The sequence below is a fragment of the Sceloporus occidentalis genome, unplaced genomic scaffold, assembly GCF_023333645.1.
Source record: "Sceloporus occidentalis isolate IW3139 unplaced genomic scaffold, rSceOcc1.0.p SCAF_3, whole genome shotgun sequence".
Taxonomy (NCBI): Eukaryota; Metazoa; Chordata; class Lepidosauria; order Squamata; family Phrynosomatidae; genus Sceloporus; species Sceloporus occidentalis.
In genome coordinates this window covers 182,372,425-182,397,569 of record NW_028316983.1, presented here as the reverse complement: position 1 = coordinate 182,397,569, position 25,145 = coordinate 182,372,425, and the positions used below count along the sequence as shown (strand labels likewise).

Here is a 25,145-nt window from a genome sequence, read left to right as displayed (position 1 = left end):
CAATGGCATAGTAAAATGGCATAATAATAATAATAATAATAATAATAATGAAATAATCAAATCCGCAAACGTCAAAACCACAAATGTGGAGAGGCAACTGTATACGGACGGATTGTCTGTTATTGTATAGTGCCTGCTATATAGTCAGCCCTTGATATCCACAGATTTTTTTATCCACAGATCCAAGCGTCCACGGCTTGAGAATATATATATATATATATATATATATATATATATTCCAAAAGCAAACCTTGTTTTCTTGTTTTTGCCTTTTTATACAAGGGACACCATTTTACTCTGCCATTGTATTTAATGGGACTTGAGCATCCATGGGTTTTGGTATCCACGATAGGTCTTGGAACCAAACCCCAGCAGATACCAAGGGCCCACTGTAATATCTTTCCACTTAATAATCAAGATCCAAGGAGAAACTTAAGCACTCTTAAGGGGATTCTATTCCCCGTCCCTATTTCTTAGGACTGAGGGTTCTTGACACTTGTCAGCTAATCTAGGTTCAGTCTAGGGTTCTATTATCACCTTATGGCACCAATGGTGGTTAAACCAGACAGTCAGATTTAGCATCAACACTTCACATAAGCATTCTTAAGTCTTGGGATGTCAGAATATTTACTCAAAAAATGAGCAGGCTACTTGGTACTCCTCTAGGCTACTTATTATAAGGATTCATGGATATATAAAAATATACATCCCCCAGAGGGAAAAGCACAGACATGTCAATGCCTGGGTGCTGAGCATTATCACATTACATTAACAGCCAGACAGAACTATTTGTGGTCTATGCAATCAAAGGCTTTGGTGTAGTGTATAAAGCACATGGTGATTTCTTTCTGGAATTCATTGGTGAGCTTCATTAGCCAACATATGTTTGCAATGTGATCCTTAGTGTCCCCTCTTTTCCAGAAACCAGGTTGCACTACTAGAATTTCTTGCTCCATATATGTCTGGCCCCAGTTCAAATCAAGAACAGCACACTTACATTTAAACCAGCAAATAATCTCCTAACCATATAGAGCAGAATAATTAAATTATACAAATTATCCAAAGGACTAAAATTTACTCCAAGTCACGATTTTATTGAAAAAAGCTTATTCAAATAAGCTAATTAGTTTTATAGGTGTACACAATCTTGGTTGAATTCTTCATTTCTATAAACCCATATGGCGATTACCAGGTGTTGGAGTTGATGTAAGAGTGATTCCGTAGGTTGCGCTTACTTGTTTCAAACATTTCTCATATTGAGTATTCAGTTTTATGGCTTCTTGAAGAGCAAATTTTAAATCTTCTATTTCATCAAAAAAATCCTGAAAAGTAATTTCACAGTTTTTTACTTAAATTGTACTTGCGAATTAGATATGACTTATCCAGGTTTGTCCTGTCTTTTGTTTCATGACTGAAGAATTTACACTAAACAAAAGCTTTTAAAAATTGCAAAAGAAAAAAGTACTTTTGATGTAGGTCCAAAAGTATTTGTCTTAATTGATAAGAGATCTAGGGTGTTCATAGTTTGATCTCTGAAAGCTTTTGTCAGTTCCAGCACATATTTGTTTTGCTTTGTATTTTGTTTTTAATTTTGCAAAGAACAGAAAAATGTCTGCTGAATCTCCTGAAAAGACTCCTGTTTTGCCTAGATTTACAGTATAGCATTTTCCTTAATTGCAAAAAACTTTCTGCGGATAAACCAATTTACAGGAGAGAAAAAAACACAGGGCTATATGCTCACAACTAATCAGACCGTTCCCCTGCCAAAATAAAACACAAATTTTAAATCAAGTTATCAAGCCCTCAACAATATATATATTTTAATATATATTTGTGGAGTGTCCAAAACTACCAACCTATATTTTGGACTTCTAATAAGCCACAAACTGCATATTCTGCTAGTTTTAGCCTTCAGTATAAACTTAACTCAGGTTTGCAAATTTAAAACTATGAGTGCAACAGAAAGCTATATTTCCACTGTTCAACATATAGACCGTTCTCCTGCTAAACCAACAGTATCCATTCTGAATCTGTTTCGAACAGGGAGTATAACTGAGCCCCTCCTTAGCCAGTGTCTTATATTTAAGGCAGCACAAATGCTATTGAAGGCCTTCAGTACTTTACCTAAGAATAGCATTTGTTTGTTTGTTTATGGTTTTTATACCTCGCCCTTCAGCCCTAATGGCTATCAGAGCGGCTTACAATTACTTACCTTGTCTAAAGCTGCAAGCTCATTTCTCAACATTCTCCTTTCTTCAGATATTGTGTCATTTTCCATCTTCAGACGCTGAATCTCAAAAAGCAATTGATCTAATAAAAAAAATTATTCTCTTTAAAATAGAGAGCACAATATATAACAAAACTTTACATAGGGTGCACCTACACTGTAGACATAATACAATTTGACACACTTTCAGTGCTGTAGCTCTATCCTATGGCATCCTGGGATTTGAAATTTTGTGAAGTACCAGCATTCTTTGGCAGGCAAAGCTAAAGACCGTGGACCTGTAAAAAGCCAAAGGAATGGCTCTTAGAGACAACTTGATGGCAAATAAAGGTTCCTGTTACATCTGAATAAAGGAAGCTGGTCTGTGGATACCACATGAAATCATCAAACCACAATGCGATCCTATTTAAATACTCTAATTATGAAGCACCTATGGTGTTCATAAACCACAGTTTCTCATATGTCAATAAAAAAATAAAACAATAGTTTGTCCCAAACCGTATGGAAGCTTCCAATCTTTTCTTCTTGAGCACAGATGGAGGCATAATGAAAAAGGAACACATGAGCCCAAGGGCCAATGTGTAAAAGAGAGAGCACAAACATATTACCTAAATATTTGCAGGAGCAGCTCCCCTTCTTTTTGCACATGCATTTGTGAGGTGATATTTTTCTCTGCAGTGGAACAGTTTTCTCCTTTCGTGGCATCTTTTTATTTTCCAACACCTTTACTTTTTGATTTGCTAAATGAAGTTCTTGTTCCAGACCATTAATTTTTGCCTGTGATATAACAGTACAATAGTTTAAACAGTTTAATACCATCCCAAACACATTTGGAAGGACACTATGTGCACTAATCCAAGATTTCTGTTCTATATTTGTATCAGAATTTAGCAAAACTATGATAGAGAAAGCCAAGATGAAAGGGTAAAGCAGAAATGAGAAATGCTATTCTAATTAGTCTTTGTCTTATATGACCTTACGCAAGTATAAATAAGGACATCACTAAATCAAAGCTAAGTTCTTTGGGGAATAACATGACTAGAATCAGTTCCTGACCCACTGCAAAATACATGGTGAATGGTGCCAAGCTGATGGCAAAAAGAACAGCCTCTATACAAAGAGCATATGCAGCACACATCCAATAAGCATAATGTGCATATGGATTCAGATCATACTTAAGAGCAGACCTGTTGAAAGCACAGGAGTTGAGTTAGTCATGGTGACAAGTTGCATTTATTCTAAATCTTGAACCAATCTAGTGGTTTTCATTCATACAGGACTTTAGATTTACATTTAAATTTAAAGGGGGGCTTCTCAGTGGCTGCTCCCAGGCAATGGAACACCCTCCTACAGGAAATTAGGTTTAGCCTTTCTTTGCTATCTTTCTGCCAGCTTGCAAAGACCTTTTCAATCAAACAGGTTATACGGAATATATTTTGTCTTACCATAATCTATATAGTGAGCTGCCTTGTGTCCCTTGTTGGGTAAAGGAGGACATAAATTAAATAACAACATACATACATAAATAAATAATGTTATAGGATCAAAACATACACACAGTGTTGCAATAGTTTCATTTTCTCTTTGGTTTGTTTTGACTTCCTTATTGTACCTTTTCTTCAGATTATTATACAACTGGAGTACCCTGGAAAAGAAGATGTGCAATGATCAGAAAGAATAAGGTGTTATTGAAATACAAATAAAGCAAATGCTTGTTAAAACACATGAATGGAAGGTATCTAGGAGCAGCTCTGCTGGATTCCAAACACTAAATGTAAAGGCTTTGGTTGTTTCTGTTTTTGAAAAAAAAATAGTATAGAGTATGAGTGGAGATGCTTGTGAAGTTGGGGTAGTGAGGAAGACAAACAGTAGAGGCTTTCAGTAAGGGCCACAGCAAAACAAGCAAGCATGGAAGATGTTTTCAGCATACCAGCACTGCCCTTTTCCAGCTGGAACTAGACTCAGGGACTGAAGTATGATACCATGGGTCAAGCCACTGGTATCCTACCCCTGTTTCTGACCCGGGTCACTCCCTGGGCCAAGGTAGCAACAGGCAGGTATTTACATGCTCGCCTACTGCTGCAATGTTGATCCACAGCCTCTGCGTGCCCCTTATCTGCTGCCACTTTCACATCTGTCCCAAAGGCTCCTGCCACAGCCTCTAAGGGTGGAAATGGGGCATATGGCTACATCCACGTGGCCAAGCACCCCCTTTCAACATCAGAGGCTCCAGCAAGGGCCTTCAAGAAAGACGTGACCATAGCGGCAAGTAAGGGATGCGCAGGGCCATCCACTCTGCTGGCTTTTTCCATGGAGTTTCCAGGAAACTCCATAGCAAAGAGCCAGACTTTTTGGACTAGATCCAGGCTTCTTTGTGCTGGGATTAGTCCAGGACCACCAAGTCAACATCTGGACCTGACAATCCTGGCCTGGGGCTAACAGCCTCCGTCATCTGGACAGGATGATGCCAAACCGGGGAAAACGGGCCTTTTGGCCTGTGCATATAAGCTCACAGATATTTCTGGAAACCATGAAGCTCGCAGGATCACACTCAAGGTATAGAGGGGGGGAAACAATGGGACTGGGCAACTAGGGGAATAAAGAAATACAAATAGCAAAATTCTTGCCCATCCCTGTATACATGAGAACTAGGTAACTTATGCTTATGGAATGACTTTACTAACAAGGGCAAGTTTATTTACTAATGGTTCATTATAAGAAAATGTTGTAATCCACAGAAGGAAATAAGATAAATCCTCTTCCCAAAATATTAATTACAACAAAAGCTAGATTTGCATTTCAGAAAATGAAAAGCAATTGCTTCTGATATCTTTAGTCTGCACTCCTATGCACACTTATTTGGGAATACACCCCAATGAATGCAATTAGATCCTCTGAGGAAAGATGCAAAGATCAAGAACGATAGATACAGTATATTTTAAACTTTCAGTACAAAGCTTACCTAGTGTTTTCCTTCATCAGTTCCTGTTCCTTGTGGTGAATCCCATCACCTTTCGGGTATAAGCGATTTTCCGTTTGAACTGCCACACTAAATTAAACAAAGTCAATGACTTCAAAAGCTAAATCATGTGATCCATGTTTTGCTAATAGACAGGCAATCATTTCCAACACCCCAACAAAAGTTGGAAAGGAAACAGATTAATTTCTTTATCATTCTCAAAGTCTATGGGGGGCGGGGAGGATAAATCCATCCATACCCAAATGCATTTGTAAAGTTCACCACAGGAAAGTAACAAGGAAATTCATCACATGGTAATTTTCCCTCATTGTAAATCACAGCAGAAACTCTCCTTAAATTCTAATTTATATGTATAGTTTAAGTCAATCACAATGTTTCGTGTAATTATTCAAACGGAATGCAAACTGCACCCTAACTTCAAATCTGGTGCACAAGGTATTAGAGCTTTACTATTTGAGGCTGCAATCTGAAGCACATTTTCCTGAGAGTAAGCCCTATTTAATAAAATGTAGCTCACTTATGAATAAACATGCATAAGCATATCCAGTATGTTAATTAGAGTGCTCATTACCCTACTGCTTATGAGCATAACCCTGAACAGTAACAAGTAATCCAGGGCTGGGGAACTTTTGAGCCGCCTGTCAACCAAGACTGACCCCCATGGCAAGAGGCTGTGAGACTTGTAAGCCCAAAGATCTGGAGGGCTAAAATTTCCCCACCCTAAAATAACCACTAAGATCCCTTTAGTCAGGATATTAAAATAATACATCCCAACTCACAGTTGATTACAGCATGGTAAATCATTCTTGCATATATTTAACTATATCCTGGTTACAATGCACATTATGTTTTTTTCTGTGTACACTTAAAATAAATTAAGACACTTGGGGCTGTAATCTGTGCAAGTGAGAAACATTCTCAAGACTGATTTGGTGTACCAAAAAATTACCAAGTCTTCAGACTCATGGCTAAAAAAAAATCCTACCAGAAAACCAATATAAGTATTGACTTTGTCTTATGCTATTTTTTTCTTAAATATTGTTTCTAATAACAAAATCAAAAAGTGTTGATTAGCCATCATTTAAACTGACATACATTGGTTCATCAGTGGTTCTAAAGTACTTATTATTATTATTATTATTATTATTAATTATTTTAATTTAATTTTTTATGTTTTTAATTGTTCTGTTTTTAATGCTGTGAAGCCGCTCTGAGTCCCAGTCCTGGGAAAAGAGCAGGATACAAATAAATATAATAAATAAAATAAATAATAAAGTAGTTCAAACCTAATACTGCTAAACTGGGTTACTAATGAGGCTGTAAAATAGTATACAGTTAAACATTATATAGAATGACAGATAGTTCTGTACACAAAGCAGTCTTCTAGCTTGAACTCTTAAAGATGCACTACTTACTTTCTCCGAGCAACACAGGCAGGCAGTACCTTCTTTTGCTCCTTAAGCTCTTCATGAACCTTTGCCACGTTAAACTCCAGCTCCTTGTTCTTTAAGCGAGCATGCCTCAGCTTTTTATGCAGCAGCTGATTTTCTTGATTGAGCTAGAAGGAAATATTAATTTTTCCTTCTAAGCATAGAAACAGATGCAGGTTACCAAGCACAGTGACAAGAACATGATAAGCACTGTGCTGGACCAGACCAGACCTGGGCACTGAAGGAGGGAAACCATACCTGTTGGCATGCAGCTGTTAAAGGAACACAAGGTTGCTACTAGTGGAGGGGGCGGGGGCATAAAATATGCATTCAACCACCAATGGAAAATAGAGTATTCTAAATAAAAGAGGTTTAGGCCTAACATCATAAGAACTGCAAGGTAGCCTTTTTTTTAGAGGAAGTGCCAAAGGTGCTATAGCCACTGAGGAGGGTCTGTCTCCAGCCACCGCCTGTCTGAGGAGTGCACTTGGAAGAAACCCTCTGTAGATGACTGACATGTACAGTCAGGTTGATGTGGGTTTTACATTGGCACTCTAACTGGAGCTCAGGGCTCTGTGATGGGAGAGAAGGTGAGGGCAGGGGGCCTTTCTGGGACTGCAGAATTTATGCAGTCTAACACTTTAACTGCCATGGATTAATGCAATGGGATCCTAGCATCTGTGGTTTCTTATGGCACCAGACCTCTCTGACAGAACACTAAATATCTCACAAAATTTTCTCATTGTTGTCTGCCTTCAAGTCGTTTCCAACTTACAGCGACCCATATTCAACATCTTTATCAATGACTTGGAGGAGAGAATTGGGGACATAGTTATCAAATTTGCAGATGACACCAAACTAGGGGGAGTAGCTAATACCCCAGAGGACAGGATCAAAATTCAAGATGACCTGAACAGACTAGAAAGCTGGGCCAAAGCTAACAAAATGAAATTCAACACGGAGAAATGTAAGGTACTGCACTTAAGTGGAAAAATGAAATGCACAGCTATAGGATGGGGGACACCTGGCTGAATGAAACTAAGTGTGAAAGGGATCTAGGAGTCCAAGTAGACCACAAGCTGAACATGAGTCAACAGTGTGATGTGGCAGCTAAAAAGGCCAATGCGATTTTAGGCTGCATCAATAAAAGTATAGTGTCCAGATCAAGGGAGGTAATAGTGCCACTCCATTCTGCTCTGGTCAGGCCTCACCTGGAATCCTGTGGCCAGTTCTGGGCACCACAATTCAAAAAGGACATTGAGAAACTGGAGCGTGTCCAAAGGAGGGCGACAAAAATTGTGAAGGGTTTGGAAACCATACCCTATGAGGAATGACTTAGGGAGCTGGGGATGTTCAGCCTGGAGAAAAGAAGGTTAAGAGGTGATATGATAGCCTTGTTTAAATATTTGAAGGGATGTCATATTGAGGAGGGAGCAACCTTGTTTTCTACAGCTCCAGAGAACAGGACCCAGAGCAATGGATGCAAGCTACAAGAAGAGATTCCACTTCAACATTAGGAGGACCTTCCTGACAGTAAGGGCTGTTCAACAGTGGAACACACTCCTTCCTCGGAGTGGAGTCTTCCTTCTTCAAAGTCTTCAAACAGAGGCTGGATGGCCATCTGCCAGGATGCTTTGATTGAGATTTCCTGCATGGCAGAATGGGGTTGGACTGGATGGCCCTTGGGGTCTCTTCCAAATCTTTGGCGCGTTACAGACGCGCCAAAGGGGTGTGTTAGGGTTGAGAAGGGGCGTCACTTCCTGATGCCCCTCAACCCTAGTATGGACCGAGTCCGTACAAAATGGCGGCACCCGTCCACACAGGGGCCGCCATTTTGGCATCACAGACGCATAGTGTCCGGACATCGCGCAGCGGAAATGACGCCGCAAGTGCGCGACTAGTGCCTCGCGGCGCCACTTCCGGGACCCAGAAAGAAGCACCATTTCGGCACTTCTTTCTGGCTGCGCCTGTGAACCACATGGTTTGGCCGCTGCGGTTCCCGGACGCAGCAACTGGTGGCGGCGGCAGACCGCCCATTTTGGGCAGTCTGTAACGCGCCTTTGATTCTAAAGCAAACCTATCGTGGGGTTTTCTTGGTAGGTTTCTTCACAGGGGGAAGTCTGAGGCTGAGAGAGTGTGACTGCCCAAGGTCACCCACTGGGTTTCAGTGGCTGAGCTGGGAATTGACTATGAGAGCCATAGTCCGTTGCTCAAACCGCTACAGATCCCAAAATCCCATAGCACTGAGCCATGGCAGTTAAAGCGGTGTCGAAGTGGATAAATTCTGTGGTGTGGATGCAGCCAGAAGGCTAAAAGGGGAAAGAGGTCAATTTCCTGGCAGCACAGCCTTGAGGCGAGCCTGTTGTACCTCAGTGCACCGGCAGGGGTCGCAGTCAACCGGGCGCCTGCCACTCACTTGGAGGCACCGGTCAATAGCTGGAAGCGCCATCCACGCCCCTACCAACGCCTCCCAAACCGAAGACTAAGCATCGAAGAAGAGCAGAGGGTCAGAACTCTCAAACCACGCCCCCAAACAGCAGCACGTCCAATCACGTGAAGGGGGCGGGGTTTGCCAGGATCCTGGCTTGCCAGGCCGTCGACTTCAAAGTCTCAATGCGCAAGCTCCGTTTTTCCGAGATGAGGGAGGAAAAGCCCCCAAACAGGGCTGCCCTGTGCATTGCCTGCTCCGTCTCGCTAGACTTGGAAAATTTAAATTAAATTCTAGCACAGTTTAAGCCTCCTCTCGTGGGCTTCGGAAATATTTGCAAGCTCGGCCTCCCCACACGGAATTCCTTCATATAAAGAGAGAGAGAGCTAGAGAGAGAGAGAGAGAGAGCTAATAATACTGTGACGTCATCACCGAGCGCCCAGTAAACGCAGGCCCTCCATTCTCGGACTCTGGGTTGCCATGGAAACCAGATACAGGCTTGCCCACGATTGCTAGGCCCTCCTTTATGGCAGGGTGACGTAACAATGGCTGATGTGGGGAGGCCGCATCCACACTGGGGAAATAACCTGGTTTGGCACCGTTTTAGCTTTTTAAAAGAAGTGACACAAGCACACACTTCAGCCAAAAGACTGAGGTGCTTTGGATTGGGGTTGCCTAGGCAAGGTTTTCAGAAACGTTTATTAGTTTGGAAGAAAGCAGCCAGCTTAGCTGAAATTCTGCCATTTTGTTTGTAGCCCAATATCAGGTGCTATTTTTAACGTATAAAGTCCTGAAGACAATTGGAAGGTGGAAGGCAGGAGACAATTTTCACCCACTTTGGTCACACCAACATGTCCAAGCGCCACAGAAGTGATTTCATTTCCAGACATTCAGGGGCTTCGGAGGGGTTGGGGAAGGAAACCACTGGCTTTGCATGTGGTTTCAGGCACTTTTGATTGGTTTTCAGGTTACAAATTTCCTGAGAACCATGCCAATCTTTACCACAAACAAAATTGTCCAGTTGGGGGACTACTGGCAGTTTCCAAGATTGCATACGGTCTATAGGCTGTACTTTCATCACCCCAACCTAAAAGCATTTAGGACGGTGGATGTGAAGATGGTCTAACCTGCCCATGTATTGAGGTTGCCAGCTGAGGTCTATGCCCATGTTGCCCCTGTATCCGAACTCCAGTTGTTTGCTATCATGCGCAGTAGCAGATGTTTTGTCATGGAACACAGCAGGCCATGGAATAACCACCAGAAATTATACCCAGGTGCTCTCTTTAGTATCTTGAGTGCTCCTCAGGCTGTCTGAAGTGTGGGACTGTCAATTCCCCCCTAGAGAATGGGCTAAATACCCTAAAAATACCAGATCCTGTCTGCTCTTGGAAGCTAAGCAGAGTCAAGCCTGGTCAGCACTTGGATGTGAAACCATTAATGAATACCAGGTGCTAAGAAAAAAGAACTGACAAAACCACCTCTGAGCATTCCTTACCTAGGAAAACCTTGTGAAATCCATGAGGTCACGTTAAGTTGACAGGTGACATGGAGGCAGACACATGCATATATACAGATGTGGGACTGGAATCATATTTGTGCCCATTGGCTACCATTGTATTTTCTCCTGGAAATTCTGACGGCTCATAGACTGGTAATAGTCCAGCATTTTAGAATAGTAATGCTTTAGGCAACAGGTTTTATTGTCCTGTGCTTTTGACAGGATATTATTAGGTTTTATTTGTCGGATTTACTACCAAAATATATTTATATGATCATGTTTCCATTGTTTCTTCTGCTCTCTTTTATTTGTATTTTATCTTTGTATAATATTAATTTTGTGAGTAAACTGATTTGAAGAAAATTAACGGTCATTTAATTATTTTTAAAAAATGGAAAAAATATAATTGAAGGAAATGTGCAAATAAAGTATAAGTCCCATCACAACAAGGACCACTGTGGATAATAATGTTTTGGCCTTATACTTATGAAAGAGGGAAGCAGAAAGAGAGGAAAACCACATGCTAGATGGAGACTACATAAGAGACTACAGGTATGAATTTACAGGACCCAAGTACTTGAGCGGATGAGGATAGGAATCTTGGAGATGTCTCATCCATAGAGTCGCCATGAGTTGGTGCCAAGTCAAAGGCAGTTAACAACAACTTATACTTACCGTATAATTTAAATAAAGGACAGGTTTGGGGGCAAAATTATGGATTTTGATATGACTTGTGGATAAGCTGAAGGTAAAACTTAAGGGCATGTAACAGGGTCTGAAGGATGAAGCAAAGGAAAGCAATTCCAAAGGACTTGAAAAATTGCAGGATGCATAACTGTTTATGCTCACATGGAAGGCTGGATGGGGAGTTGGGAGGGGTCAGTGCTGCCAGGACATATTACACTCTTACCATTCATCAGGAATTGATCCCTTTTTAAATCAGAGTTAAAGTACAATACTTACACTGATAATCAACTCACAGTTTTTGGGTCAATCTTTTTACTAAAATTTCTAGATTTATACATGAGTATATACAGTATTCATTTGGCAGTAAAGTCTGTTGATCCCAATGGAACTTGAATGTTCTACCTCATAATGTTCTCAGTAACTGTTATTCTGATTGTAAGAAATTCTTCAAAAACAGATAATCTGTAGTAAACCCATGTATTTATTTTTTATAGATAAATCCTGGTGATCACTGTGTCTTATTTCCAGGTGAGTGTACATAGGACTGTGGCCTTTGCCACCACCATACACAATTACATATTGCTGAAAGCCTCTGCAGAAAATTTCTGGGCATGTTAACTCAGAAATCATTCTAACTTAATTTAATTAAACTTACTTCCAAGTCAGATGGCTTGAAGAGAGCCACAGACCTAGCCCTGTTTACAAGACTATATCTGTAGATATGAATGCATGCACTGGAAGGGAAACCAGGAACATGTCCTCTGGTCCTCACCCTCAATCTCTGTTGTCACTATACATTGTTTTTGGGGGGAGCCTAGAGTCATATAAATGTGTGTGCATAAGTCTCTGTTTGTGTGATTAGAAAAGATACATATAATAATGATCTTTGTACATTAGAAAAGATTAATACCTATTCATTTTCCATTAATAGATATTGGTTTGAGCCATCCAGTTAATGTATGTAGGGCAGGCTGGCAGACACAACCCTACTCCACACATTCATATCCATGAATATGATTATATGAACAGTGATTAATTAATCATAATTAATTTTAATATGACAAATCTAATTAGTAGTACACATGATAGCATCTTCGTAGGGTGAGTCAACTTGACTCAGCATTTTTACTCAAAATTCAGTCCCAGTTAATTAATTAAAACATTTTCCCAAGAAAGTATGTAAGTTCAAAGTGGAATTGTCTGTTTTCCAATACTATTAGCCATAAACAATAGCACATTTTGTATAGTGTACAGTTACTAAGAAAGATGACAATAGCAAATTTGTCTGGGGATCTCTACATTGATTTGAGTTTACAGATGGTTTACCTTTCTATGACCCCAGGATTGAAAAAAGGGCTCTCTGAGTTGGCTGTAATGTACTGCAGATGACACAGAAAGCCCTGTCATTTATTTGTTCAGCACAGCAGCCTGGCGTAGCACAGGAAATTAGTGTGAACATCTTGTCAGTTAAAATAAGATGAACATCAGTTATGGTTTCAGTCATACGGAAGAAAAGACGCCCTGTCTTTTAAGGCATTTCTACCTAAAATATAAAATACAGAACGTTCATTCTTCAGAAAACAAAAGTGGCAAAAACTTTGATGAATTATAACTGAAGAGACTACTCAGCACTTACAAACCCAACACATCTGATGATTAAACATATTTCAGTAGCAAATCAAAGGGCATTGTGCAGGTTATTGTGTCTTCTCTTTCTTCCATCTATGTTCTGTGATAAGAAAATTTAAAGAGAAAATGTACGAAAAACAAACTAGGGAGTCTTCCAAACATATTCTGGAATATGTATAAATGAAAATAAAGATATCATCTGGAAGAATCCTGAGAGGGCAAGTGATCAGGCAGGTGCCCTACAATGCCACCCCTGACCTCTGGTTTTAATCTCTACGTCTAATAAAGCTGAGGTTGGTTTGGTTAGCAGTTTTAAAGAAGAAAGACATGTGCATAACTGGGAAATCAAGTTATGAAATTCAACAGTTATGAAAGCCTGACTTAGAGGTTATGAAAGGTAGATTAGGGCACAGCCCAACAACTGAGAAACACCTGCATTTCACACTGAGCTAAACTGACATGCAGGAAATGCTGAGATAAAAATACCACCCTGATATGATGCTTCCTTTTCCAAAACTCTTTTGCAATTCTTAATTTCAATAAGAACCTTCGGGAGGAAGATTGGCAGCTTCAGTATAACATTTAGGCCTCATCTGAGCAAAGGGTTAGAGAAGCCTTTTAAAATGTATTTTTCAAGGTATTTGAAAAATTATCCTCACACTAAGGAGTTTATCACATGGGATGGATCCCATGAAGAAACTGAATTTTAAATGGAAAAAATCTGCAAAACTGGGTAGTTAACCCAAACAGAAATGGACAAAACCCGAAAAATCAGATTGATTTTTACACGATGTAAGGGTTAATGAGCAATAACACGAGATTAACACAAACAGAAAGTGGACAAAACCGGTTCCTTTTTACTTTCGGAAAATCCAAAAGTAAAAAGGAGCAGCTTTGTTTCCTGACCGTTTGGGTTACAGACAGTACTAGTATTGGACTACAACTTGACCTGAGTTTGATTTTCCACTCTGCCATGAAACCCACTGGGTGACCTCGGGCAAGGCACACTCTCTCAGCCTCAGGTGAAGGCAATGGCAAACCCCCTCTGAACAAATTTTGCTCCCCCCAAAAACCCTATGATCACTAATCAGGGTTGCATTAAGTCAGAAATGGCACCCAACAGTGCAAAACACACAGCAGAAATAACCCAGATTGAGATTTAACTGTCCTGGCTCAGTGCTAGTAAATTCTTGGAAGTGTAGTTTTGGGAGACATTTAGCCTTCTCTGCCAGAGTTCTAGTGCTACAATAAACTACAATTCCCAGGATTCCCTAGCACTGAGCCAGGGCAGTTAAATCCTAATTTTCCCAGAGGTGTCCTAAATTTCAACCCTCTGTCCAGGAGGAATTCCAAACTGTCCTTCATTTGGAGCCTGACTAAAAACATGAATTTATATTTATATGAGTATTTTTCCCTTTGGACATGTCATCCATTTTGGCGGTTCCTTGTCTTCTTTTGCAATCGTGGGCCATCTATTTTCAACCCTCTGTCCAGGAGGAGTTCCAAAATGGAGGACATTTTGGAATTTTGACTAAAAACATGAATTTCTACTTATATGAGTGTGTGTTTTAAGCTTTTATATGTGGTCATGTCTTCCTTTTTTCTTCCCTTTCTGGAAAGTCCTGCCATCGTCCCCCTTTGGGGTTATGAGGACATGGCCGGTCACCCTGGGCCTCATCACAAAGGCCCACTTGAGCCACGCGAGGCCTAAAGCAGGGCCCAAGCGGCGGCCTAAATTGAGCAGGCCGCTCTGAGGCGCCGGGGCGGTATGGCAGGAAAGGCCGCGGCTTTTACGGGCGAGTAGGCCTCAGTGGGAGTTTTTTTTTTTGAACGAGGAGGAGGAGGAAGTCCGGAGAAGGGAAAGGCGTGTGTGTGTGTGTTGCTGTAACACAACTCCGCCTCCATGAAGAAGGAGGAGGAGGAGAGAGAAAGTGGAAAGGAGGACGGCTCTTCTTCTTCTTCTCCCTTGCCTTCGCCCAGCGGGAAGCCAAGGAGGCTGCCATGAAGCCCAGCCGGGAGCAAGAGACGGCGGCGGCTGCTGTTGCTATCTCCGGAGGAGGAGGAGGCCGAGAAGAAGAAGACCCTTGGCAAGAATGTGTGGAAATGGCGGTGCAGCTGGCTCTCCAGGCGGGACAGGTGAGCCACCTTCTTCGCCAGGTGTGCGCCTCCTCCTCCTCCTCCTCCTCCATCACCAGGTGCCCTCCAAGGAGGACATGATAGAAAAGCTTTAGGAACATCACTCCTAGAGATATAAACGCATGGCAGAAGGAGGTGGCAATGGAGGACGGCGTCCGGGAAAAGGAGGATGTGCCTGGTTCGCCTTGGGAGGGCAAAGCAGGGAGGTGGCTGCCTCTCCCTTCATGACTTAATATCCCCAGGCTTGGACCTGCTCCAGTTTAAGAAAATGAGGGTTGAGTTCCCTCTATGTACAGCTCCTGCTTTCCAGATTGTGTTGGCTATCTGTTTTGTGTGTGTGTGTTTTAAAGTCTTGCCAATGCTGCACACAGAATTGGCGTCTGGTGGTGGCCGAGGGAGCAAACCGTCTCCTGCTGTGGGCACAGTTTTAGCATTGACCTGTTTTTTTAAAATTCCTCTCAAGGTTTTGGGGATTGGTTTTTATAATGTGGGGGTTCCAGTTTGTCATGGCAGGTTTGAGGCTCCTTCTTCCCTTCAAAAGGGCTTTTTGTTACTTTGGAGTAAAGTCCTGTGGCAAGAAATGGAGGTAAATCCTGGGACAGGAGAAGAGAGGTTGCAACCACACTGGGGAAATAATCCAGTTTGGTACCACTTTAGGTGCCATGGCTCAAGGCAAGGAAATTCTGGGCATGGTCGTTTGTTGTGTAAACAACAATCTGTCCCAGGTTTGACCTCCCTTTCTTGCCACATGACTTTACTCCAAAGTAAAAAGTGACCTTTTTGAAGTGAAGAAGGAGCCTCCAACCTGAAATCACATACTGGAAACCCCCCTCCCAATTATAAAAACCAATCCCCAAAATCTGAGAGGATTTAAAAAACAACTCAGGTTAATGCTGAAACTGCCCACATAACAGGAGAGTTTGCTCCCTTGGCCACCACCAGATGTCAATTGTGTGTGTAGCAGTGGCAAGACTTTAATGTGCGCACACACAAAACACCAACACAAAACGACCATTCCCAGAATTCCCTTGCCTTGAGCCATGGCACTTAAAGTGGTCTGAAACCAGATTATTTCTGCAGTGTGGATGCAGCCAGAGAGAAAGAGAGCATATGGCCTAGGCAAGGCAAAAGGGCTTTTTAGACATGAACTGGGAAACAGGCAAGGTTTGGATTAAAAGAGCAAAAGGTGAAAGGATTGAACTCAGATCTGGTCAAATGAGATGACAAAAAGCGCCTTGCTTTTCTGGGCATCTGGTTAAAGGTAGTCCAACTGAAAACGTTTTTTAAAATTATAAAGGAAATATTCTGAGAAGGCTTAATCTTTACTTCTTGAAATATCATTATTTAGTAAATGTGTTCTTCAGTCTTTTTACTTATCGAAACGTAAACACAAAAAAAATGTGTGGAGACATTCGGTCCAATGAAGTCAGAACTACAGAATGCAAATGTTTATATGTTTATATTGCTTCCTTATCTAATAATAATAATTATTATTATTATTATTATTATATTTATATCCCACCCTTGCCCCAAACCTGGGACTCAGAGTGGCTTACAAGATTAAAAACAGTACAAGTAAAAACATAGAAAGGTGTCATGTTAAAACAGAATTAAATTATTACAATATTTAAACAGATTGCATATAAAATACAGTGGAGCCTCGGGTTACGAAATTAATTCGTTCCGCGGCCGCTTTCGTAACCCGAACGGCTTTCGCAAGCCGAATCCCCATAGCCGCTAATGGGGAAAAGCCGCGATTTGGTGTAAAATCGCGCCGAAAAGCACCAAAAGTTTTTTCGGGACCCGAAAAAACTTTCGTAACCCGGATCAATAATTTCCTATGGGTTTTTTTCGGGTCCCGAAAAATTCGTAACCCGGGTATTTCGTATCCCGAGGTTTCACTGTAGTTCAAAAAGGTAAAATTGTTTAAAATACAGTACATTTAAAAGAATACACCACCCATCTAATATTGTAACATATCTAGGGGGGTTGTCGTGTTGGCCATGTAGCAAAGTCCAATAACATGCAAAATCTACAGAACAATGATACCTTTATTGGATCAACCAAAATGCACAAAAGACAGGTTGCAAGGTTTTGAAGTTCCACTGGCTTCTTCATCAAGCAAAGATGTTTTAAAAATACAGGAGAATATAAAGTATGACAATGTCAGTCACAAGATTGCATTTGAAGATGTTTTGTACATCTGCTAGATCCTACTAGAAGGTAGCTATCAGGAAGAGATTTACCAAATTTACCAAGTGTTAAGCAGATCTCAAGAGATCTGTCAGACCATACTGGAAGGAAGCAGGCTCAAGTCTAGGAAAGGTCATGCTACCAACTTCTTTCTTTCAGGACGTAAAGTGATCATGCAGCACCTTTGAGACTTAACTGAAAGAAAGAAGTTGGCAGAATGAGCTTTCGTAGATTTCAGTCTGCTTATGAAGAAGTAGAGTTATGTCTAGGAAAGCTCATGCTGCCAACTTCTTTCAGTTTGTCTCAAAAGTGCTGCACAATCCCTTTGCTTACTGATTTTTCAGATGAACACAGCTATGGTTTTAAATGTTACCCAGATGTAAACATTTAGGTAGTGTTCTGTAGTTCTGACTTCACACATTTTTCTTTTGCCGGTAGCCTTAGAAATGAGAAATGACCTTTTTAGCTGTAGCAGTACCTAGGATGAAAGAGACTGACATGAACAGATTAATTTGTAATGAGTGGCATTAAGAAAAATTATTAATTAGCTTGTGTACACCCACCTAACAGCATAAGTATAAGAACTAAACTAACCCAACCAACAGAATTATACAACATCTATGAAGAAGATACTGTTTAAAAATGTGAGAAGAGTGTGTGTTATCTTTCCTTTTTAAACTCAGATATGTCAGATACTCTTTACAGAATATACTGACTCTAGGATTTCTCCTTTTGGATTTAGCACTGCTGTTCAGAATGAATTGTGGTTAAAGTCCTTGCAATTCTGGGTTCACCAAGCGTGAAATGCACTGGGGTGATCTCAGGTTAGTCACACACTAACAACAACAACAGTATAAATATGCATGTTTATTTGGAGGCACTGTGTTCCACTCAGTTCACTTAAGCTGCATCTGCACTGCAGAAATAATCCAATCTGACACTGTTTCAACTGCCATGGCTCAATGCTATGGAACCTACAGTCTGTCTTTTAAAAATGTTTGTAAACTGCATCTCTGGATGCCTGTCTCCCTCTGAAGAAGTATCGTAGGCTGTTGTCCATGAAAGTTTATGCTGAAATACATTGGTTAGCCTTAAAGGGTTCCATGGCTTCTTTTTTGTGGCCCAAGACCATCTAAGAAAATGGGAAAATAAGAGTGGCCTCTGCTTAGATTGTTGAGTGGACTAGTTTGGGGGGAAAGTGCAGGCTTTGGAAGTTAAGTTGTGTCTTCCCTACTCCCACGCACCCAACCAGCTATTATTAGTGTGTGATTATCTTGAGGCTGAAAACTTCAGATAAGCCACTTCCTTAAGAAACAGTAGCATGAAAATTAGTAGAGTGAGAAAAATAGGTTGACATCGTGTGTTTCTCCTTTTAACTATAAAATAGGGAGAAATGGGTGGTTGGCTATGGTCAGGATCTAGTCTGTGGGCTTCTAGATTAAGCCCTAAAGTAATCTTAATGGTGTTTACTTGCAACTCCAAGTAAGTGAAATCTTGTGTTTGCTTGCTTCCTTATCCATATTTTTATTTATTTTATATCCTCTTTTTTCCGAAACTGGGACTCATGGCAACTCACAAAATAAGTAGCTACAGAAACAGGAACACAACTGAACTAAAAGGAATTTACTGTAAATGCTTGTTGGGGTTACATGGCAACACATCTTAAACTGCATGCACATGGTAGAAATAATCCAGTTTGAAACCACTTTAACTACCATGGCTCAGTGCAATAGAATTCTCTGAACTGTAGTTTTGTGAGACATTTAGCCTCCTCTGTCAGAGCATTTTGGTGTCCAACAAACTCCAATTCCCACAATTCCATAGCATTGAGCCATGGCAGTTAAAGCTGTGTCAGACTGGATTATTTCCACACTGCAGATGCAGCCTAAGTGAACTCAGTGTAATACAGTGCTTCCAAATAAACAGGCATATTTATGCTGTTGTTGTTGTTGTTTACCAAAGGGATTAATACACATTTAAATTATAGAGTTTTGATACTGAGGACCAGGGTCCAAAGCACACTGCAGAAATAGTCTATTTTAACTGCCCTGGCTCAGTGCTAGGGAATTCTGGGAATTGTAGTTTATTGTGGCACCAGAGCTCTGTGACAGAGAAGGCTAAATATCACATAAAACTACAATTCCCGGAATTCCCTAGCATTTAGCCAGGGTTTAAACTGGATTAACTACAAATTTAAACTGGATTATTTCTCAAGTGCGTTTTGGACCCAGGACTTTTATTCCTTGTGCTTCGTAAAATCACATTGGCCAGAATTTTCTTAGGGACCTACAAGTCTCTAATTTTCTCTTAGGAACAAAAGGACATATGGATGTTCTTTTTCTGGCTCTGTCTAGGTTGATATTCCCATCCTCTTTTGGCAGATTTAAGCTTCTGTGCACAGCAAGCCCAGAGAGTTAAAATGGTGCATGCGCGCCTGTGGGGTAACACAACCCATAGGAATAAACTAGACTTGAGGTCTTGCATTTTTTTGCATCTAGAACAGATCCCCTGTGTATACAAAGGGCCATTTATTTCACCAGAGTAGTTGTATATGTGTGCAATAGAGAACTAGAGTTCTTCTTTTATCTTTGTCATATACGTGACTGAGTTGAAAGTTCTGTGTGTATTTGGCTTTAAGGGATGTGGCAATAATCTAAAATGTAATATCTGGTATGCTCTTTCTAGATTATTAGGAAAGCACTCACTGAGGAAAAGCAGGTGTCTACCAAAACCTCTCCAGCAGATCTTGTGACAGAAACTGATCACCTTGTGGAAAATTTAATTGTTTCTGCTCTGAAAGAAAAGTTTCCCTCTCACAGGTATGTCTTCTTACAGAATTATTGTAGCATGGTATGTTTTGCTTGGGATTGAAAACACAGTTCTGTGAATATGGGGATTCATATATTGTCAATAGTATCAAGCCTTCTTCATGCATTGTATCTATGAGTCAAACAGATGGTTGTCTCATAAGGGTACAATACTGAAATGGGGTTGGCTCTAGTCGTACGTTTAAGGGCAAGCCTGGGTATGATGTATTATGATATCCTCCATAGATGTAATGGAGAAGTCTCTAGTTTGTCATCCATACCTTTCAAAAGGAAAATCAGACTGCAGTACTAATTATGTTTATCTTGCCTCCCTCTCATGAATCAATTTTATCCTCATAACAATACTGTGAAGTAGATTAAACTAAGATGTAGTGGCTGACCCACTTACCCTGTACATTTTGTGGCTGAGTGGCAATTTGAACCTGGGTCTTCCTCGTCTTAGTCTGGAACCCCCTGCACTATACTAGCACCATTTAAACTGGAATAGAGATGAAGTGTATGTGATTGGCTGACCATAATCATCAAGCCCCAAGGACACCCTGCGGCGGTGGGGAGAAGGAGAAAGGGGCTGTTTGGCCCCTTTCTCCTTTGGTCCGCTGGGCGCAGCCGTCTGAAAGCTGTGCCCAGCGGACCAAACCAGGAAGGAGCTCCAAAACGGAGCTCCTTCCAGGGTTGTGGAAAGGGCGCCCTAGGCGCCCTGCCGCGACCCCAATACGTCACAACTGCGCCACCTCGTTTGGAGGCAGTGCGGCCGTCACGTATCGATGGCGGCGGCCGTGTGGAACGGCTGCCACCATTTTGTGCGCGCAGAGCGCGCACTAGGGTTAGGGCAATGCGGAAGCACCGTCCCGTCTTAACCCTAGTAGGTGCTCTGCGCGTACTTTTTAGCCCGTCTGTAACGGGCCAGTGACAACACTGACTCATTTTCCAAAGGGAATGAGAATAATAATCTTTGTAGTTTGGATACTGCATAAACTTGCAGATTTAGAAGCTTATATCTTCCTGCTTTGCTCTCTTTGCTCCCTCTCTTCCACTCCAAGAGAGAACATTGATTTTAAGTCTGTTAAAACAGCAGAGAAGCTTTTAGGCTGATACAGTATGGAGTGTGTTAACAACTATTGTTTTTAATACTCCTGCCTCTGTCTTCTGCAATCCAGATTAGATTTCCCTTATCAAATGAATATTATAGTTTCTGCCTAGTTTTAGCAGACATCTGTTCACATAATAGTAACTAAAACAGCCCCATAAAATGTGATGTGATGTGATTGGAATTCTAAGCTAAAATGTTTATAGACTTGTCATACAGGCAGTGTGTCAAGGTGGCAAAATAAATTGCCATTTATTGATCATCTTGCAGAGCTTAATGTCTGTCTTGTACAGGTGGAGCTGAATGTTGTTTTAAAAAATAACACAAACCGTATTGTATTGCATTTCCCACATCTTTAATATCTGTGTTGGCTAAAAGGTACATTTAGTTTAGCAGAGGCTTTCTTCCAGTTTCTGTCCCACATTAAAAGCATTCATGCAGAGGTACAGTTAGTGCAAGAAAAATTCAAAAATGGTCTCCGTGTTCTGTGTAAAATATCTTTATTCTTGTAAATCTATAGATGAGAATGACTGACAGTTCTCAAGCACTTGGAATAGAATAGTCCACAGTGAAACATGTGAAAATGAGTATTGTGGCTTGGCTTCAATTTATGTGCTTCTGGTTGTCATTCAGAGGGGGGATTCTCTTGCGTGGTAAGAGGAACATGCTGTTACACCATAAAATGCACAGGCATCTTCCCACATGTAAAATAATGTAGGTTTCGATTTATATAAGACCTTGAACTACCTGCCCCAAAGGGGTGGTCTGCAGCTGTCACTTTACTGGCCGGATCAGGGCTGCAGCAACCTTATGCTGCGGTCCTGATCCTGCCTCCAGAGAGAACAAAAAGGAGCCACAAAAAACAGCTCCTTTTTGTGCCCTCCATAGCCATGGTGGTGCAGCTTTATGACGCCCCTTCAGTGCTGTATCATGTGGATGCAGCACCGGAGGGGTGTCATGATGGCATGCACCATGTGGACCAGCGCACACCAAAATCGTGCCCTAGGGGCAGGTTTAGGGCATCCAGCGTGTGGATGCTGCACCCTAATTTCGCCCACAGGCCGGCACAAAGTGCCGGTCTGTATCAGGCCCTAGTCATCTAAACAGTATACAAAGCCTCCCAAAGATCCTTTTATAATGACTTTTAAAAAAGCACTTCATTTAACACCTATTTGAATTTAGATGTAGCAAGGAATAGCTAAATGTGCCAATGTCTAAACTGCCTTTTCTCCTAAGAGACAAAAATGTGTCTGCTTCCAATTAAATTCTAATTTTAATTTTCTCATTCATGGTGTCAATGTGCACTAATTAACAGGTTTATTGCAGAAGAAGCTACTGCTGCTGGTTCAAAATGCATCCTCAATGACAGTCCTACCTGGATCATTGATCCTGTTGATGGCACCTGCAATTTTGTTCATAGGTAAATACAGAGACAGTAAACATGGTTCTTTTTGTGTCTTCTCATACCCTGTGTTGTTCTTGTTCAAAGACATTTTTCTGTATCCAAACTCCCCAAATAATGCTTGCTTGTATATTAGCTGACTTTCTCACATCTGTCAAGGTCAGAAGTATTTTCCTTATTTAAATGTTCATATTTTCCTGACTAAAACTTCTAGTCACTTATAATATGGGTCAGTTTTGGGATGTAGCGATCTCCTGTGGGTCCGTAGGGGCAAGGTTTGGTCCCAGTCCAGCTGCAGTTACTCTAATGCAAAAGGCAGCATTCTTTAATTATAATTTTACTCAATTTGTTTAAGCTGTTTATCTTTCAAGCCACTTACTTTTAGTCTTAGTAACTTAAGCTGTTTTCTTAAAAATTACTTTTGACTGTTTACAGTGAGCACTAAGCTAGCGTAAGCAAGTGAAAAATGATGTTGATGATCATTAATGCTATTGATAATGATTGGGTCATATTTTGCTTATTTTGGAGACAAAACATGCAACAACTTGCAGCTTTATTATAGTTCTTTATTATAATTACTTTTCTGGCACAAAAGGTAATTTGATCCACTTGTTAATAATATAACTCTTTTTGCTGTGCAAATTCTGACATGACAATAATTTTGAAATACTAACTGCTAAAATACTGGGAGGGAAAGATTCTTGAGTGATATTTACATTTTTCATAGAAATAGTTCTCTCATAACACTGCCCCTTGAATTCTGGGACTTAACTTGAGCTCCAACCTGTGTGCTAGAACAGCAGATACCACTTTCTCTTACCTCCTTCATAGCATAACTGTATTGCTCACAGGTTATGCCATTAGTCCCAATCACTTGCATGGCATCCTAAAATTTAACAGAATGGAAAGGGGCTTTCTTAATCAAGTATTCAGTACTTGTTTCATACTTTGGGTTTCAGTGGAAAAACACTGCTAAACTAGGCCATAGGATAGGATCAGTTTCTAAAAATTAGAAGTACTTTTTAAAAGTTTTTTTTAAATATAAACATATATTTTTTAAATATAAACATATAAAAATACATAATATTTGCTGAGAACTAAACACTGTCATATTGCTGAAAGCTAAACATGCTGAAAGTGATTGTGTTGAAGGTATATTAAATAGATGCAACTGATTTTATTTACACAGGTTTCCAACCGTAGCTGTTAGTATTGGATTTGCTGTTAACCAAGAGGTAAAAGATAATGTTCTGTAAGTTGGTCTGTAAGACTTTAGCTGCAGATAACAAAATAAATGACCCATTGTGTAGTAATCTGATTGATAAAATCTAAATGTTGTCAGCAAAATTTATAGAAAATGCTTTAGAGATTTTGGCCTACAGTTGGGAAATCTAATTTTGATTTGCATGTAACACTTAAGCAAACTTGCATATAGCACTCAAGCCAACTCTTCCATGAGCAGTTTTATTATATACCACCATAAATGAATGTATGCACTTACTGGGGACACTAAACAATAAAAGAGTATGAACATTTTCTTTTTGTAAAAAGTGCCTGTCTTGCAGGAAGTGAATAAAAGAGACTTGTTTTTATGAGTGAGAGCCAGCATGGTTTGAGCACCGGACTATGACTCTGGAGAGCAGGGTTTGAATCCTGGCTTGGCCATGGAAACTCACTAGATGACCTTGAGCAAGTCACAAACTCTCAGGCTCAGAGGAAGGCAAAGGCAAAACCCCTCTGAACAAATCTTGCCAAGAAAACACAGTAAAAGTATTCCCAAGTAACTGCATTTAAGAATAGTATAACCTTCATTTAAAAGACATTTAGATCCAGCCATGTTGATTGCCAGTTCTCCTGAGTTGGCGACACAAGGCACATGCTAATCAGCCAAGTGGCAAACATATCATATATTCTCTCTATTGCTGTTTATTGCTCATGTGGCAGCAGAATTTTAGTTACCAATTTGAGCTCTTAGACCTCATTACCAGCCAACCTACTTTCTTAGTTGGCACAGTTTCCTTAAAGTAAATAGTTGTTGCTGTGTGCCTTCAAGTTGTTTCTGACATATGGCCACCCTAAGGTGGTGAACCTGTCATGGGGTTTTCTTGGCAAGTTTCTTCCGAGGAGGTTTGCCATTGCCCTCCCCTGAAGCTGAGAGACTGTGATTTTCCCAAGGTCACTCACTGGGTTTCCATGGCCCAAGCTGAGATTCAGACCCTGGTCTTCAGAGTCCTAGTCCAGCGCTGAAACCACTACACCATGCTGGCTCTAAAATGTAAAGAGTACCTACCACTATGTTTCCATAGGATGGGGTGGGCAAACTGTGATCCTACAAGCATTGTTGGACTACAACTCCCAGCAGCCCTAAAATAGACAGTGGTGATAAACTTTGAGAGTTTTAATCTAACAGCCTCTGGAGGGTCACACTTTGCACACCCCTGTCCTAGGAAAATATAATACAATATGCTTCTTCTCTATACTGAAATCCCATGTGAAAACAAAAAAATAGTGTCCTGTGTAGAAAATTGCCAAAGGTTTGAGTTGGCTAAAATCTGTCCCTATTGCTGGATGATAGGTGGAAAGGGCAAAACTATGGTTTAGCATAAATTAAAAGTTAGCA

General features: G+C 40.7%; 2 protein-coding genes across 3 annotated transcripts in view; one reads left to right on the top strand and one right to left on the bottom strand.

The window, feature by feature from the left end:
- Positions 1–1,083: 1,083 nt before the first annotated feature.
- LOC149317192 (uncharacterized) lies at positions 1,084–9,135 on the bottom strand. 2 transcript variants are annotated; one of them, XM_089518840.1, is made up of 7 exons: positions 9,054–9,135; positions 6,623–6,765; positions 5,190–5,276; positions 3,782–3,872; positions 2,836–3,004; positions 2,213–2,310; positions 1,084–1,322 (listed from the first exon to the last, which is right to left on the bottom strand). In XM_089518840.1, the coding sequence occupies exons 1-7, from the start codon at positions 9,084–9,086 to the stop codon at positions 1,167–1,169; spliced, it is 777 nt and encodes a 258-aa protein (XP_089374966.1). In that variant the 5' UTR covers positions 9,087–9,135; the 3' UTR covers positions 1,084–1,166. The 2 variants fall into 2 exon arrangements, with proteins under 2 accessions (XP_089374966.1, XP_089374965.1); XM_089518839.1 differs by having other exon boundaries at positions 9,006–9,126.
- Positions 9,136–9,853: 718 nt separating this feature from the next.
- The window catches only part of LOC149317191 (inositol monophosphatase 2-like), a 31,228-nt gene continuing 15,936 nt past the window's right edge, over positions 9,854–25,145 (top strand). The window contains exons 1-5 of the mRNA XM_089517015.1: positions 9,854–9,935; positions 14,860–15,015; positions 19,894–20,027; positions 22,439–22,543; positions 23,715–23,760. Coding sequence (XP_089373141.1) covers positions 14,881–15,015; positions 19,894–20,027; positions 22,439–22,543; positions 23,715–23,760 — 420 coding nt within the window. The 5' untranslated portion in view covers positions 9,854–9,935; positions 14,860–14,880. The remainder of the gene's footprint in view (positions 9,936–14,859; positions 15,016–19,893; positions 20,028–22,438; positions 22,544–23,714; positions 23,761–25,145) is intronic.

What these genes read in the sequence shown, in the direction of transcription:
- LOC149317192 (XM_089518839.1), bottom strand. Translation starts at nt 9,086, where the DNA reads ATGGCGCTTCCAGCTATTGACCGGTGCCTCCAAGTGAGTGGCAGGCGC. An exon ending in CTGATGAAGGAAAACACTAG is followed by an intron (nt 3,873 to 5,189) that starts GTAAGCTTTGTA and finishes CTTCTTTTCCAG; the next exon opens with GGTACTCCAGTTGTATAATA. An exon ending in AAACTATTGCAACACTGTGT is followed by an intron (nt 3,005 to 3,781) that starts GTATGTTTTGAT and finishes GTTATATCACAG; the next exon opens with GCAAAAATTAATGGTCTGGA.